The 13,890-nt window shown below is 46.7% G+C and overlaps 1 protein-coding gene across 1 annotated transcript in view; it reads right to left on the bottom strand.

The window, feature by feature from the left end:
- Nucleotides 1–7,060: 7,060 nt before the first annotated feature.
- The window catches only part of Syn2 (synapsin II), a 154,942-nt gene continuing 148,112 nt past the window's right edge, over nt 7,061–13,890 (bottom strand). Inside the window, exons 12-13 of the mRNA XM_059258400.1 lie at nt 10,661–10,913; nt 7,061–7,901 (exon numbers count right to left, since the gene is read on the bottom strand). Of these exons, the coding sequence (XP_059114383.1) occupies nt 7,766–7,901; nt 10,661–10,913 (389 nt within the window). The 3' untranslated portion in view covers nt 7,061–7,765. The remainder of the gene's footprint in view (nt 7,902–10,660; nt 10,914–13,890) is intronic.

Genomic DNA, 13,890 nt, shown 5'->3' with positions numbered 1-13,890 from the left:
ACATGGGAGAGAGAACTGACCCCCAAAAGTTGTCCTCTGCCCTCCACATGTGCACACATGTCACAATGTGTGTATACACACATATACCACATATACACTAAAAAAAACCAGCAAGAGTGGTTAAAATTATGAAAGATGAGATAAAATAGATGGTACATTTTTAACAAAATGGCATGAGCTTTCAAAATATATCATTATAAAGATTAGAGGTGATGGTATTTCTGAAGAGATTAGAGGAGGGAGAGCCATCATGGGAGAGTAGTTAATGGGGCAGAAAATATTCATGAGATAGGTGATGTCACAGCTGGGCTGTGAAGGATGCATACAATTCTGAGGCAAAGAGAACGAGAAAAGCAACTTTGGGCTTGGACTTGCCACCAAGCCTGACCAGTTTGATCCCCAGAACTCACATGGGGGATGGGGAGAAATGACTCCTGCAAATTGTCCTCTGACCTGCACATGCATTCTGTGCGCGCGCGCGCACACACACACATACTCAATTTCAAGGGGCTGACCAGAGGGCAGAGTGGTGGTCTGAGCCTATGGGTGAGCAAGTAGACAGAAATGAGGATCTTGATGTTTCTATCCATGTAGTTGTGACTGAATGGGGAGATAAAGTTGTAAAACGGCACTGATCAGAGTCAGAGAGCTCTAAGGTGTGAGGCACCAGCCCAGGAAGCTTGGAATAGACTATCTCACTTAATCTTTACAACACTCACAGGAGGTAGGTGTTACTACTACCGCAGGTGTGGCCAATGAGGAAGCTGAGGTTTAGAATTTAGTCATCTGCCGAGGTTTCACAGCTGGCGAGTGGTAGACCCAGTGCCAACACCAAGCCATGGCCTATAGACTTATTTAACCACTGGACATTGCTGTCTCCCCGGGAAATAGAAATTACTCTCCAGAGGGCCTTCAAGACCAAGTTCAGGAGTTTGAACTCTGCTTCCTAAGCCTGGGGATTCACTGGGAAGATTTTCATCAGGAAAATGACAAGGTCAGGATATTTTAAACAGAGTGTGTCTGGTCGAAATGGGTAGAAGAGTTCAGCAGGAAGCCCAGTGAAGAGGCTGTAACAGTGGAGGTATGGACTTAGGCCCTAATATGGAATACCAGCAGAACAAAAGATGGTCCTTAAGAAGAAATAATTGACTCCTTTTCTAACAATATGTGGACTATATTGAACAGTTATTTGCTATAATGCTGGTTCATTTGTTTTAGAGACAGGGCCTCTTGTAGCCCGGGATGTCCTCAATCTATGTAGCTAAAGATGACCTTGGGCTTTTAATCAGCCTACCTTCACCCCCCAAATGCTAAGGATTTGAGCTTGCACCACCATATACAGTGCCTGGGATCAAACCCAGGGCTCCGTGCATGCTAGCCAAGCACCCTACCAGCCGAGCCCTTTGTATTAATGTTAACTGTTCAAACCCAAAGAGTCTCTAGTTTAGGGTTATGGTGTGTCAGCCTTAGTGAAACTTTGAAGGCAAAGGGAGCAGACTTAATTTATTCCAGTCCACTGCCCAGGCTAACCGGGGATCAGGGTGGTTTGAGATCTCCACCTGGGTAGTTCATTCTTTTTGGAGTTGCCTATGGACCTAATCTTGTGGTTTCCTGTCATTACCATGGACCTCCAGAGAGAGTCAAGAACTCAAACCTTTGCTGTCCCAGAACCAATCCAGCAGAGCCAAGCCTCCCCTGAAAACTAGATTTAGAACTGGAAGTTTCTCTTCCTTTCTTCCTCCTTTCTTCCTTCCTTTCTTCCTTCCTTCCTTTCTTTTTTTTAAATCAGGGTCATGGAACGTAACCTGGTCTTCTGGAGTAGTTGTGGATTTCTGATGAGAGCTGCCTGGGGGAGTTAGTTGATGGGTGGAAATGCTTATCAGAAAAGATAGGTATGGGTACGGAAGTGGCTGAAAATGGCCAAAGAAGTGTTCCTTGGGGAGCATTCGTCTATAAATGGGGTGAGACCCTTGTACCAGGTCTCCGATGGTCCCTCCCACCCTGTCAGATCATCACCCCGATAAAAATGGAGGGGAATTAGGGCCCACAAAGTCAGAGAAGAGGAGACATGAAAATACATCCCGGTGGACGAGTGGATATAGTGTGTGAGTGTGATGGGAACAGCAAATTCTCACGCTGATGGGTTGAATGAAAGGATAAACCTGAGGGAATGACTAATTGCATTATTTTTCTACATATTTACAGTCAACAGGCTTGAAGTCCATGGAGACGTACAAGAGGAAACAGAGCATTCAATTATGTGACCCTGTCTTAAAAAAAATTCTCACATATTTATGGTCACATCATACTTTGAACCTCACATTATAATGTAGACCAAACCCTTTGATTTGATTCCCAGAGAGACTGTTCCCTTCAAATCCCAATTTACTCCCTAAAATGACAATTCTTATTGACAATTCCTATGTTCTGTATGTCAAAACTCTGCTAAAATACACACAGAATGCACAGAGCAGTTTATGAAGGAAATCTCTGGATTCCTAGGTTGAAAATTCCTGATCTTCTGAAAGTCACAGAAATTCAAATAATGTATTTACAACAGATCTGAAGGCAATTATTTTCTGCGCCTAAGCAGCACTCTGGCTAGAATACATAGTCTCCCAGAGGGATTGCTTTGGAGGAATCCAAACCATGGTGGGAGTGACGGTGTAGGAGGCATGTCTAAGAACAAGTCCTCGGTAAGATGGAGAGATGGCTCAGAAGCAAAGTACCTGCATCGCTCTCGCAGAGAACCTGAGTACAGTTCCCAGCTCAGCTAGGAGTTTGGTTCACAACTACCTGTAACTCCAGCTCCAGGGCGATCTCAGGTCTCTGGCTTCTTTGGGCACCAACATTCACATACAATGTGCCCCCCACACACACATACACACACATTAAAAAATAATAAAAATGAAAAATAAATGTTAAAAAAAAAAGCTTTGGGAGGCAAAGCTAGATCAGTCTCTGTGAGTTAAGACTAACCTGGTCTACGTAGTGAGTTCTAGGCCAACCAAGGCTACATAGTGAGACCCTCTCTTTAAAAAAATAAAATTTAATGTATAGTCCATGAGTATCTAATGGGATTTTCATTCCTATTCCTATACCTGCAAAGGTTGCTGGGGTGTTTGTGTGCATGCGCGCCTGCATCTGTGCACTCACAATATATCATTGCCAGCGGGAAGCCTGGCAGCTGCAGCTGCTTCTCCAGGTGTCCACCCTCAACTCTAATTCTCCTTCAACAGCTACAGCCTCAGGTCATTTCAGCTGGGCTTAAATTGCCCTGCTGGCCGGCCCACTAATCTGGGAGGCAGAGAAAGGCACTTGGCTACCTTGGGAGGAGTCATATGAAAGGGGTCTGGGTGCTGACAAGGGTGTTTTTTGAGATAGACAGAGGTGGGATTTATTGTGATGGTCTCAGAAACAGTCATTGTTAGGAGCAGACATTTAGCTCATTGAATCCTTCAACTCACCCAGAAAAGGGGAACTTGAGACAGAAAAGCTAATCACTTGTAAGGTCAAATCAATTAGCCAATAATTAGCAGAGCCTGGATACAAACTAGATTTGACTCAGGCTCTTGCCATGGGCTAACACTGTCTTCCCACTTCCACCCGCTTGCCTGTCACCTGCCTTGAGACACCTCTCCTTGGAAACGAAACCCATTCCACTTGTCTCAAGAAGGACATGCTCTGAATGACCATGGAGACAGGATTAGAGCTCATTTACTTCTCTATGTCACTAACTCCCTTCGGGACTGTGGTAAATGTCCTCAGTGACCGGGCCTCAATGTTCTCATCTGTAAAGAGGTGGTAAGACTAGTTGCTGCTTTCAACTGTAAAACTCAGTGAATTCTTTGCACCCACTTCTCCGGAGCCCAGCAGACAGGCCTCCCAATCTTGTGGACTCTTCCCAGCTCTCCCCTAACTACTGCGTAGGCTTTTCTGACCCGGAGCTAGACATATGCTCCACTGAGACACGAACAGCTTGTTGTCCATCTTACATTAGCGTAATTCACCTTACTCATTCTCTTTCCATATCTTATCAGAACTCATCTGAATTCCTCACATATTTTAACTCATAAAGTCTTCTTATTTATGAATGAGTCACAGTATATGATTTAATTTCTCCATGAAGGACAGTTATTTGTTTTCCATGTTTGGTTGTTTATTTTTCCATGTTGCAACCAATATTCTTCTGTTTGCTTCCTTGTGTACAGGAAGTTTCCAGAAGTGTTCAGAAATGAAGATTCCTAAGGCAATGCTGGGCACTGGATGATGGAAATGATCCCCCACAGTGGTAGGGCCCACACATGCTTGCACGAGCAATGTGCAAGTGTAGTTTCCCACATTCTCATTGAGTATCAACTTTATTATTTTCCAAGCTGACACCATGATTGCATTCCTTAGGACAGTATTTTTCTATTCACATCATCTTCCCTGATAGTTGTGGATTTTGTGAATGCAGAAACCTTGGATAGCTCAGTTTTATATTCTTCCCATGAAATTTGTTGAGCTTAGTAAGTACACAATAAAGAATTACCAACAAATACATAATGAACAGAATTTATTCACCTTGATCTGGGAGATGGGGAGCCTCATAAGGGCAGGGATGAAGTTTTCTGTTTATTCATCTGAGCTGAGGATGTCAGAGGGAATTCTAATAAGCCACAGAGAGGTAATCTAATCTACATGGCAGCCACAGTTGGCCTACAGACCAAAAGCTTATGAATCTACAGCAGATTAGGATCAACCATTTGACCCAACTTTTGATCATTTTGTTCACACTATTCATTGGATGTTTGACTATTGTGGGGTACTGCTTTCCAAGTCTCTGGGACCATCTTCTTTAAATACCGAGAGGTCTGTTTCTCAGTGGGACACCCCACCCCTGGTCCAGATCTATTAGTGGGGCTGGGTAGAATCCCTGTACCCCTTGGACTAGGGCACTGCATGACTATAGTAAATGCTCCCTCCCCCGTTCTGTTGCCCCAACAGTCCCTCCAGGGTGACTCATTTTCTAAATAAGCTACTTGTGGTTTTGTTTTTGACATCACATGTGGAAGAATGAGTAATTTTTTAAGAGCCAGAATTATATTTGATCAGAATAAGACACACAGTGCATGTTACTCATGGTTTTAGGCCAATGGGTCAACACTGGTAACAAGTCCACCGACCTCTCACCCCCTTTCCCCCTTGGCCAAGTTTGTATGTACTGTATTATGTGGTTACACTGTGAAAAATTGATAAAAATTCTTTCCTATTGAACCTGCAAGATTAAATAAGATATAGCAAAGTGATTAAGGCCATACGCCCTACTGTGCTATTGCTTGGCTTTCTCTTTGTAGTGTGCATATGCATCTGCATGTGAGCACATGTATGCTGGCACACATGCATACGTGTGAGCACATATGGAGGCCTGAGGTTGTTACCCTGGATGTCTTCCTTCTTTGTTCTCCACCTTGCATATTGAGACAGGGTCTCTGTCTGAATCTAGAACTGTTTCAGCTAGTCAGGGTAGCCAGTTTGCTCCGGGATTCCCTGTCTCTGCCTCCCACACACTAGGATGATAGGCAGGCTACCACACCCACCTGGGTTTTTCCCATGAATTCTGAGGATCCAAACTGTGGTCTTCATACTTGTGTAGCAGGTGCTGTACCCGAGGAACCATGTTCAGAGCCCCTATTGTTTGGGTTTAAATCTTAGTTTCACCACTTGACCAACTGGCCGACCTTAAACAAGTTAGGGAGTTTTGATATGCTGTCATTTCTTCAAACAAAACCCTTCTCCTTCACTGTTTCCCCAGATATATCTTAAGTCCTTTCCCATAGTTCATTGGCTTTAGACCAGACCCCTTTGCATTGTGACATCCTCAAATTACTGTTTACATTGGTATACATCTAAGTTTTGGATCTAACAGCTTCTTCAGATCTTCAGTTTTCTTATGAAGACACACAAATCGGTATAAAAACAGAATGCATGTGCTGACCCAGGATGCCGGCAGAGGTACAGCACTTACCTAGGATGAGTGAGGCCCTGAGACCCTGGGTTCCATCCCCAGCAGAGAGAGAGAGAGAGAGAGAGAGAGAGAGAGAGAGAGAGAGAGAGAGAGAGATTCCAACTCCCCTTGTCTTTTGTCTGGCTGTCTGTACCCTAGGTAAGTGTACTGTGCAAGGAAGAATGGAAGGATATCACCCATCAGGTGCCATTCAATGGGTGAGGTGGGATTTTACTTCTTGTCTTACCTGCCTCAGTCCTTAGACCCTAAAACATGGTATAAATGTGACTCAGAAAGGAGACCTGGTGCCACCAAAATTCATTCTCTGACCTCCTGGAATCCCCGCTTGTGAGCAGGGGTCAGATAGTGGCATTTTAAGGAGTGTTAACTTGTTAAATCGTATCACATGCAGGGAATTATGTAGCTAAAATGGTAACATACTGATTTTTCTTAAACATGTGTTAATGTGGAATTGATCTTCAGAGCATTAGCAGTCTTTGGAAACATCCTCAGAGAATCACGATGAAGTCGGAGTAAAATCCCTCAGCGCCTACCCCAGCAGCAGACCTTCGGGGCTCCTGAGCCACAGCTGTGGGACCACATTCATCAGAGGCGGTTGCTTCTGTCTTGTTGGCCCTACCTTGTGTACGTTAGCTGAGGATAATGATGAAAGATGGGAGAGTGGGTCTAACTTGGCTGACATGCAAGCAGGGGCGTTATGCATATTAGAGTCTGTGAACTGAGTCAAATGGGCAGAAATGCCAAGCTGTTGACAGACAGTCAGTGGTTCTAGGGGAGACGGATCCACTGGGGAGCTGGCAGGAGCGTTGGTATGTGATTTAAGGTACAGGCACACATTCTCAACACAGACACATACACCTGCTGTCACATGCACACACACAACAACAGCAGTTTTACCCTCCTGGACTTTTCACTGCCTACTCACAAACACACCTGCACGCCCCATGTATGTGCTCAACCTAGACAGGGAACCTCAGGGCTGAATCAAATGCCAGTTAATGCTGCTGCTTTTATTACACCAAGGTCTTGACATTCATTAGGTGAGGGACACAAAGGTTGGCGGACTGCTGTTATAGCGGCATGCATTCTCTTCTACAGCGCAGCTTTGGGAGGTCAAGGTTACTGCAGCTCACACACCAGGCCTGCTCTCCAGAAGGAGAAAGGAGACACTGCAGTCCTTATTCTCTTGTTTCAACGGGCACAAGGAACTTCACCACCATAACAATCTAGGGAGCACAGGGTCAGGTGAGTGTGCTTTCAACAGGTGCCGCAGGACACCCAGCTTTTGGGGGGGAGTTCCTAAAACTCAGAGCCAATATTACTTCTAGGTAAGTACATTCTTCCCACAGGTAGCACTGACTACAAGGACATGCTGAGCTCTGCATCTGAGCTGGGTTAAGCTGCCGGGGGTCCTCCGTTACAGAGGTCCTGGCTTCACAGGGGAGAATAAGACACAATGGCTCTGTCACAATAAGGCCACTAAATTCACAATGGCAATGACTTCAGAATAAAGCTCTTAAGACTACAGGGAAACAGCCCTTTCCTCTCCTGTCAGTCCCTCTCAGGGTAGGCACCTGCCCTGAGACTGTCACCTGGTCATTTCTGGGCTGCACAAATTACTGAGCACAAAGGAGCAGAGGAAGGGCTACACATGTCAAGTCATGGGACATTGCCACCAAACATGGCAGACTGTTGTTGGTGAATGTCTTAGATGCCTTTCCTGGTCGGGCCGGGCGCCCTCGTGTATCTGGAGAGCTAATCTGAAAAGAGGCTGGCAAAGGACTTCCTCAAGCTCCGGATGGTCTCCGCTTTGGCTTCATCCTCATTGGCTGAAGACCGGAAGAAGGAGGACTCAGAGAAGCTGAACGCATTTGTCAGGGACTGCGACTTGCTTGAAGATAAAAACCAGAGAGAACATGAGGAGGGTGTTCCTCGTGAGGCATCGAAGGGCTGTGACAGGAGGGTGCACAACAAGAACTCCCCACTCCCTCCCCAGGGAGGACAGGGTAGCAGGAGATGGCTGGGAGGGCTGTGCTAGGGCACTGGGAAGCCCTTGGCTACTTCCTCCTCACTTCAGTGCTGCTGAAACAGGAAGGGATGGGAGCAGTGTGGGGACCAGAGAGAAGGGTGAGAGCGAGAGGGGAAACAGGAAGAATGGGTGACTCAAAGGCTGTGTCTTTCATTTGAGGCTAAAAGTCCCTGATTTCTAAGTGTGGATCTAGGCACCTCACACCCTCTTCCTTTGACGAAAGCAGATACCAGCACGTGTGGGCTCCTGGCCTCTTTTTCATCAACTGTCAAGATGGACTCAACTTCAGAGACTTGATTCTGCCCCAGAGTGGCTTCAGGCAAGCCACGTGTCACTCTGGCCCTGGGATTTTCATGTGTGGCATGAAGATTTTGGTAGGATGATGACCTCTGGGTCCTCTTGGTTCCTCCTATTTCTCTCTTATTTCAAAGGAACCTTCAGCTTGATCCACAAAGTCTAATGCCTCTGTTTTCATGGTCTTGCATTTATTATTATTTTTAAAGGTAGGATCTCATGTATCTCAGGCTGACCTTGAACTCCCTGTGTAGCTGAATATACCCTTGGACTTCTATTTCCTAAGTGCTTGATGATAGGAATGTACCACCACACCATGTTTTATGCAGAGCTAGGGATCAAACTCAGGGCTCTATGCATGCTAGGCAAGCATTCTGCTGACTGTGCTACAGCTCTAGCCTCATGTCCCTGATCTAATTGTGGTCACAATCACCCCTGTAGCCTTCCTCAGATGAACCTTGATATGAAGTTTGTGGGATTCGGGGTATATAGGAGTAAAAGAGACACTTTATTGGGCCATGATTATTAAGCAATATTATAATGAAGAAAAAAAAACAACCACCCCTCCACACACACACAGATGCACACACACATTTTAGGAACTTATCCTTTCATAGCAAATGATTCGGAAAGAAAAACGGTGAAGGCTGGAGGCTGGGAGGAAGCTACACCACAGTGCAGGAGGAAACATGAGGTTTGGCTTCCCTGGCAGCCTGGCTTGTCTCTTGACTCCCACTGGGTCTTTCTGGCTCTAGGACTCCTCTGGGACCTCCATCCCTCTCCTAAATGCTGGGTGCATCCAGGGAAGTCCCACCTGTGTGTCATTCTCTCCTCCCACGGGACTGTGGACAGGTGTCCTGCCTTTCATTAGGAGAAGGAGACTTCTGCATGCACAAGCAGAGGGCACCGGGTACAAGCCTCCAGCTCATCATCAGAGGCTGGGCTCTGCTCGTCAGCTTCACCCAGAGGTAATGACAACCCGTAAGCTCGCTTTTATACTGGGGCCAGAGCAGCTGTGATGATCCCACTCAGCAAGGACAAACTGCTGAACTGGGGAAGTGACAGCAAGTTGGATATAAGAAGCACTATTGGCTTGAGCAGGAGAACAACAGTAGCCATGCCTCTTCTGTTGTGTGTGACTAGAAGACCTGGAGAAGTGACCATCCGGACACTCAAGGCCCAGCTTTGCCACTGATTTAGATGGGTAGCTCTGGGCAAAGTTTTCTTTTATGTGCACAATTCACAGGTGCTTACCTGGACTCTGAAAGTCCACACACAGCCTCTCTCTTGCTCTCTGAAGGTTCACTATTGTCCATCACTTTTGAGCAGTGGTTCTCAACTTTCCTAACGCTGCAGCCCTTTAATACAGTTCCTCATGTGGTGGTGACCCCCAACCATAACATTATTTTCATTGCTACTTCATAACCGTAATTTTGCTACTGTTATGAATCATAATGTAAATATCTTAGGTGATACTTGTGAAAGGGTCATTTGACCCCCAAAAGGGTCAGATCCCACAGGTTGAGAACCACTTCTTTTGACCTACAAGCAGGGTAGGCCACTCCAATGTCCCTGGAGCTGCTGCTGTGCCTGTTAGGAGTGGTAACAGAGTCTGCATAGCAATATTAAAACTGGCATGTGTGGCTCTGGGGAGTGGGCAGAGTGGGCTGCACTGGGACCACCCTCCCAAGGACAGACAGAACTACTTCTTTCTAAGGGCTCCACAAGTCTCTGTGCAGCAGAACAGTGTGGAGGGGCCCCTGGGCTGACCGCTGAGAATGTGGGTACCAAGGAGGATGGATCTCTTTTGAACTACCAGGTAGCACCTTTGCTAACTACACTTCCTCCAGAAAGGTAAAAGTTGAGATAGAGTTAAGCATTTCTCCCTTTTCCTTTGGGCAGCCTTGCTGATTGCACACCCTTGAGTCAGAAGTAGGAAAGACTTTAAGGGTTTTTGTTTGTTTGTTTTTAAGTTTAGGAGACACGCATATGGAAAAAAGAGTGGGAGTTTCAAGTTAGCATGAGGCTAGACAGAAATGGACTGTTGTAATTCCTCATGAAGAAAGTGGTGGGTGTGAGCATCCAGCTCAACCTGAGGCAAGATTTAATTTCCCTCTTTTCTCCCTTCCTAAGTCAATCTAGCCGTTCTTCTCACACACAGCAAAAAAAACAAACAAGCAAACACCCACAACCATCACCACCACCAACCCCTCCCTCAAGTCATCAACTATCTGTGGCAACCTGAAGGTGGTTCTGCAGCAGGTCAGAGGCCCACAGCCCATGAGGAGGGACAGGAAAGGGGGTAAGGAACTGCTGGGTTAGCTTACTTGAGCTGTGGGTGAGGCTGGGGCTTCTGTGGTGGAGCAGCCTGGGGTAGCTGGGCCTCTGCCAGGGAGTTGCTGCTGGAGGATGCATCTCCGTGGGTGGTGGTGGGGCCGCCCGGCCTCTGAGGAGCCGAGGAAGAGGAAGAAGAGGAGGAGGAGGAAGAGGAAGAAGATGGCAGTGATGGTCCCGAAGGGAGCCGACGTGGAGGCAGCACCTTGCCTGAGGGCTGCATTCCTTGGGGTTGCCCAGGGCCCCCTAGGTTCAGTACAAGAAAAACTTCATAATTTAACCATATCAAAGGGTTTCCTTAGTAGAATCTCTATCTCAATGGCGTGGTTAGATCATTGCTAATAGGATAAGTGATATTGTAAGTAGCTACCCAAAGCTCTGAGGGCTGGGAAGGGAGTCCTTAGACAAGACATCATCACTGTTTGCTCCTCCTCAGAGACTCAGCAACTTAGTCACAGCAGAAGTCAGAAGGGCAGGGAAGAAGGCAGAGGACTGGGAAGCCCCACAGAGTGAAGCTCGCTTACAGAGGGCCTCCTGACGAGAGGACCTCTGCTCTTCTTCCCAGAAGTGCTCAAGAAGAAGCCACCCTGCTCTAAGGATTCCTAAGAAACCCCCAAATCTACACAGAAGATGCAGGAGTCAGAACACTTGAGAAAATACTCTCCCAGTGACACTTCCCCCAGCAAGATGCCAAGCTTCTCTGGGCCTTAGTTTCCCCAACCATAAACCATCTAAAGGTCCTACAATTATCTTTTAAAGATAGCAGTTGTTTCAAAGATGATAACGGATGAAAAAGTTGTTCAGAAAGGATTCCGTGCCTTAAGATCCTCAGTGACTGACATTGTTTCCATGGAGCTGCCTTCATCCTGCTCCAAGCCTGCAGGTGTCTGATTACCACACCTATCCCACCTGGGCTTCACTGGTGCATTAACTCCCACGACCAGGATCAAGCCTTTCTTCCCAGGCACTCTTTACCTGAGTGCTATCCTCAAGGGCCCCATCATGACAAACTGCTCAGGTGTGTGGGGAAATTCTCCAGACATTCAAACCCCAGGTTCCCCCAGGGATGTTGTGGGCACCGTCTGGCAAACAGCCCCCTTAATAACAGCATACCTTTTACCCAGCATGAGACACAGAACCATCAGTTAGATGGCCTGTTGAGAAAAAAGCCCTCCTTTGTCTAGGGGGTGAAGGACAGAAAGTGTGGTTCATACTTTCTGGAAGGGGGTCTGCACATCTTTGAAGTCAAAAGATGACCCCCTGGGCACACACTGACGAGTGAAAATGATTCCTAATTGTCCTAGAAAACCTAGTTTCTCACCTCAATCCCAGAGTCTACACTCGTGGGCCTGCCATAGCTAAGACTGGTCCTGTTAGTTCCTAGAAACCAGAACACTCCTATGTCCTCTGCAGAGGCAGAGTGTGCCTATGCTACTGTGCACCCAGGATTACTAGCTCATTTCCCTTAGGTGGCATGGGCTCCCCTTTATCATCAGTCACCAATTAATAGCAGGGTCTGTTATACATAAAAATACATATGTAAGGTATGTGGGATTCTGCACGTTTAAAGAGTTCAAAGCCACATCGGGTAACTACGCGATCAGCCAATTATTTCACGGTAACCAGCTTCTGTCCCCTGAAGTCTGACGCCAAGACTATGCCTTCATTAGCATTGTAACTGCATCAGCATCTCTTTCGGGTTGATAGCTCAGCCTCTTGTATCACAAACCTGAGTGCTTGCCCACCTGTACAGAGGTAATCGAATAGCCAGAAACTTTACAACTTAACACTGAAGACAGATATAACTTTTCCTTTATTGCACATTGAGCTGTACAAGAGAATCACAAAAGAGAGGTGCTTCGTCACACTTCCAGCAGCACCTCCCAGCCAGATCAGTACAAAATGGGAGGCAGGGGGGACAACATTGGAAAAGAAATGGGAACAGAACACCTGAACAGAAACCCTACACTGTGACAAAAGTGCCCCCCAGGCCACAGAGTTGTCCCTTAGCATGCTGCCGGAGGGCACGTGATAGTCAGGTGATGCTGTCTGCTTGCGTGTGGCAGTGGGAGCTGTCATCAGCTTCTAACCCCCACCTGAGAGGCCTTGGCTGACACCACCCTGGAGCCTGACTGAATTCAAATGGCAACTTTGTATTTGTGGCTCACAAATGTCACATGAAAAGCACCTGGATGTAACACACTGATAACATGCAGAGAAGCAACACCACCATCAGCTCACAACTTGGACAAAAAAAAAAAAAAAGTAAAAAACAAAAGTGTATTCCTCCATTCTGGGAAATGTTCCTTTGCTCTCTTCGAGGATTTCTTTAGACTAGGAGGTGTTTAAGGACCTGACTCTTACCCCACCTGAAAGTGCATATATGTATATAGTTACAACTGACTGACTACCATCTTTATCTAAGGGAAGGGTCACAGATGACAACATTCACACTATACACATTTTTCTACAGCCTCAGAATTTTCCAGAAACCAAAAGAGAAACCAGGGCATGTGCCCCTTGACTCAGTTACATACAACCAACCCTGCTTACTCCTCAGACCTGGTAGTCCAGAACCTGGCCCTGTCACCACGAAGGTGAGGAATGTAAAAGTCGAGCCAGAAGCATTTCTTCTAAAAGGCAGACTGCTGACATGAGCCCCCGTATGGGCTGTGGGACTAGAGAAGGCCACTTGGAACCCATTCCGGCCCTGCCCATGGCAAGATGAGGCCCTGACCCTCTAGTTCTGGCTTAATTAACAACTACATCATCTGCTTGAGGCTCCTTGTCAGAAGGAAGGATAGACACAGGTAATGGTTCTCCAAGGTATGGGGCCTCTGTCCAACACACACAGACACCTGAGCCAGATTTGTCCAGAAAGCTCCCTGCTTTGGGTTCTCCAAAGAGGCCAAGACTAAGAACTAAAGGGCCCAAGCCCAGAGCTATGTAGGTAGAGTACCCAGTCAGGTGACAGGAGACATGTCTGATTTGGTCTCATGTTAGGAAGCCTGAGGAGTGATCAACTCGGTCTCAGACTGTCAGTCATTCCCTGCACTCTCCGTTCAACACGGCTAGACAATCAGCTCTGTTCACAGGTCAAGCTTTGAGGAATACACAGCAGCCCCAGTTCCACAGAAGCACACATGGCCAGCTCAGAAACAGCAACCACAGAACAACCGCAGGCACCAAGATCAACACACAGAGACTAGGAGATCACTTGGAT

Source organism: Peromyscus eremicus, chromosome 3, assembly GCF_949786415.1.
Source record: "Peromyscus eremicus chromosome 3, PerEre_H2_v1, whole genome shotgun sequence".
Classification (NCBI taxonomy): Eukaryota; Metazoa; Chordata; class Mammalia; order Rodentia; family Cricetidae; genus Peromyscus; species Peromyscus eremicus.
This window is presented reverse-complemented; position numbering and strand designations above follow the sequence as displayed.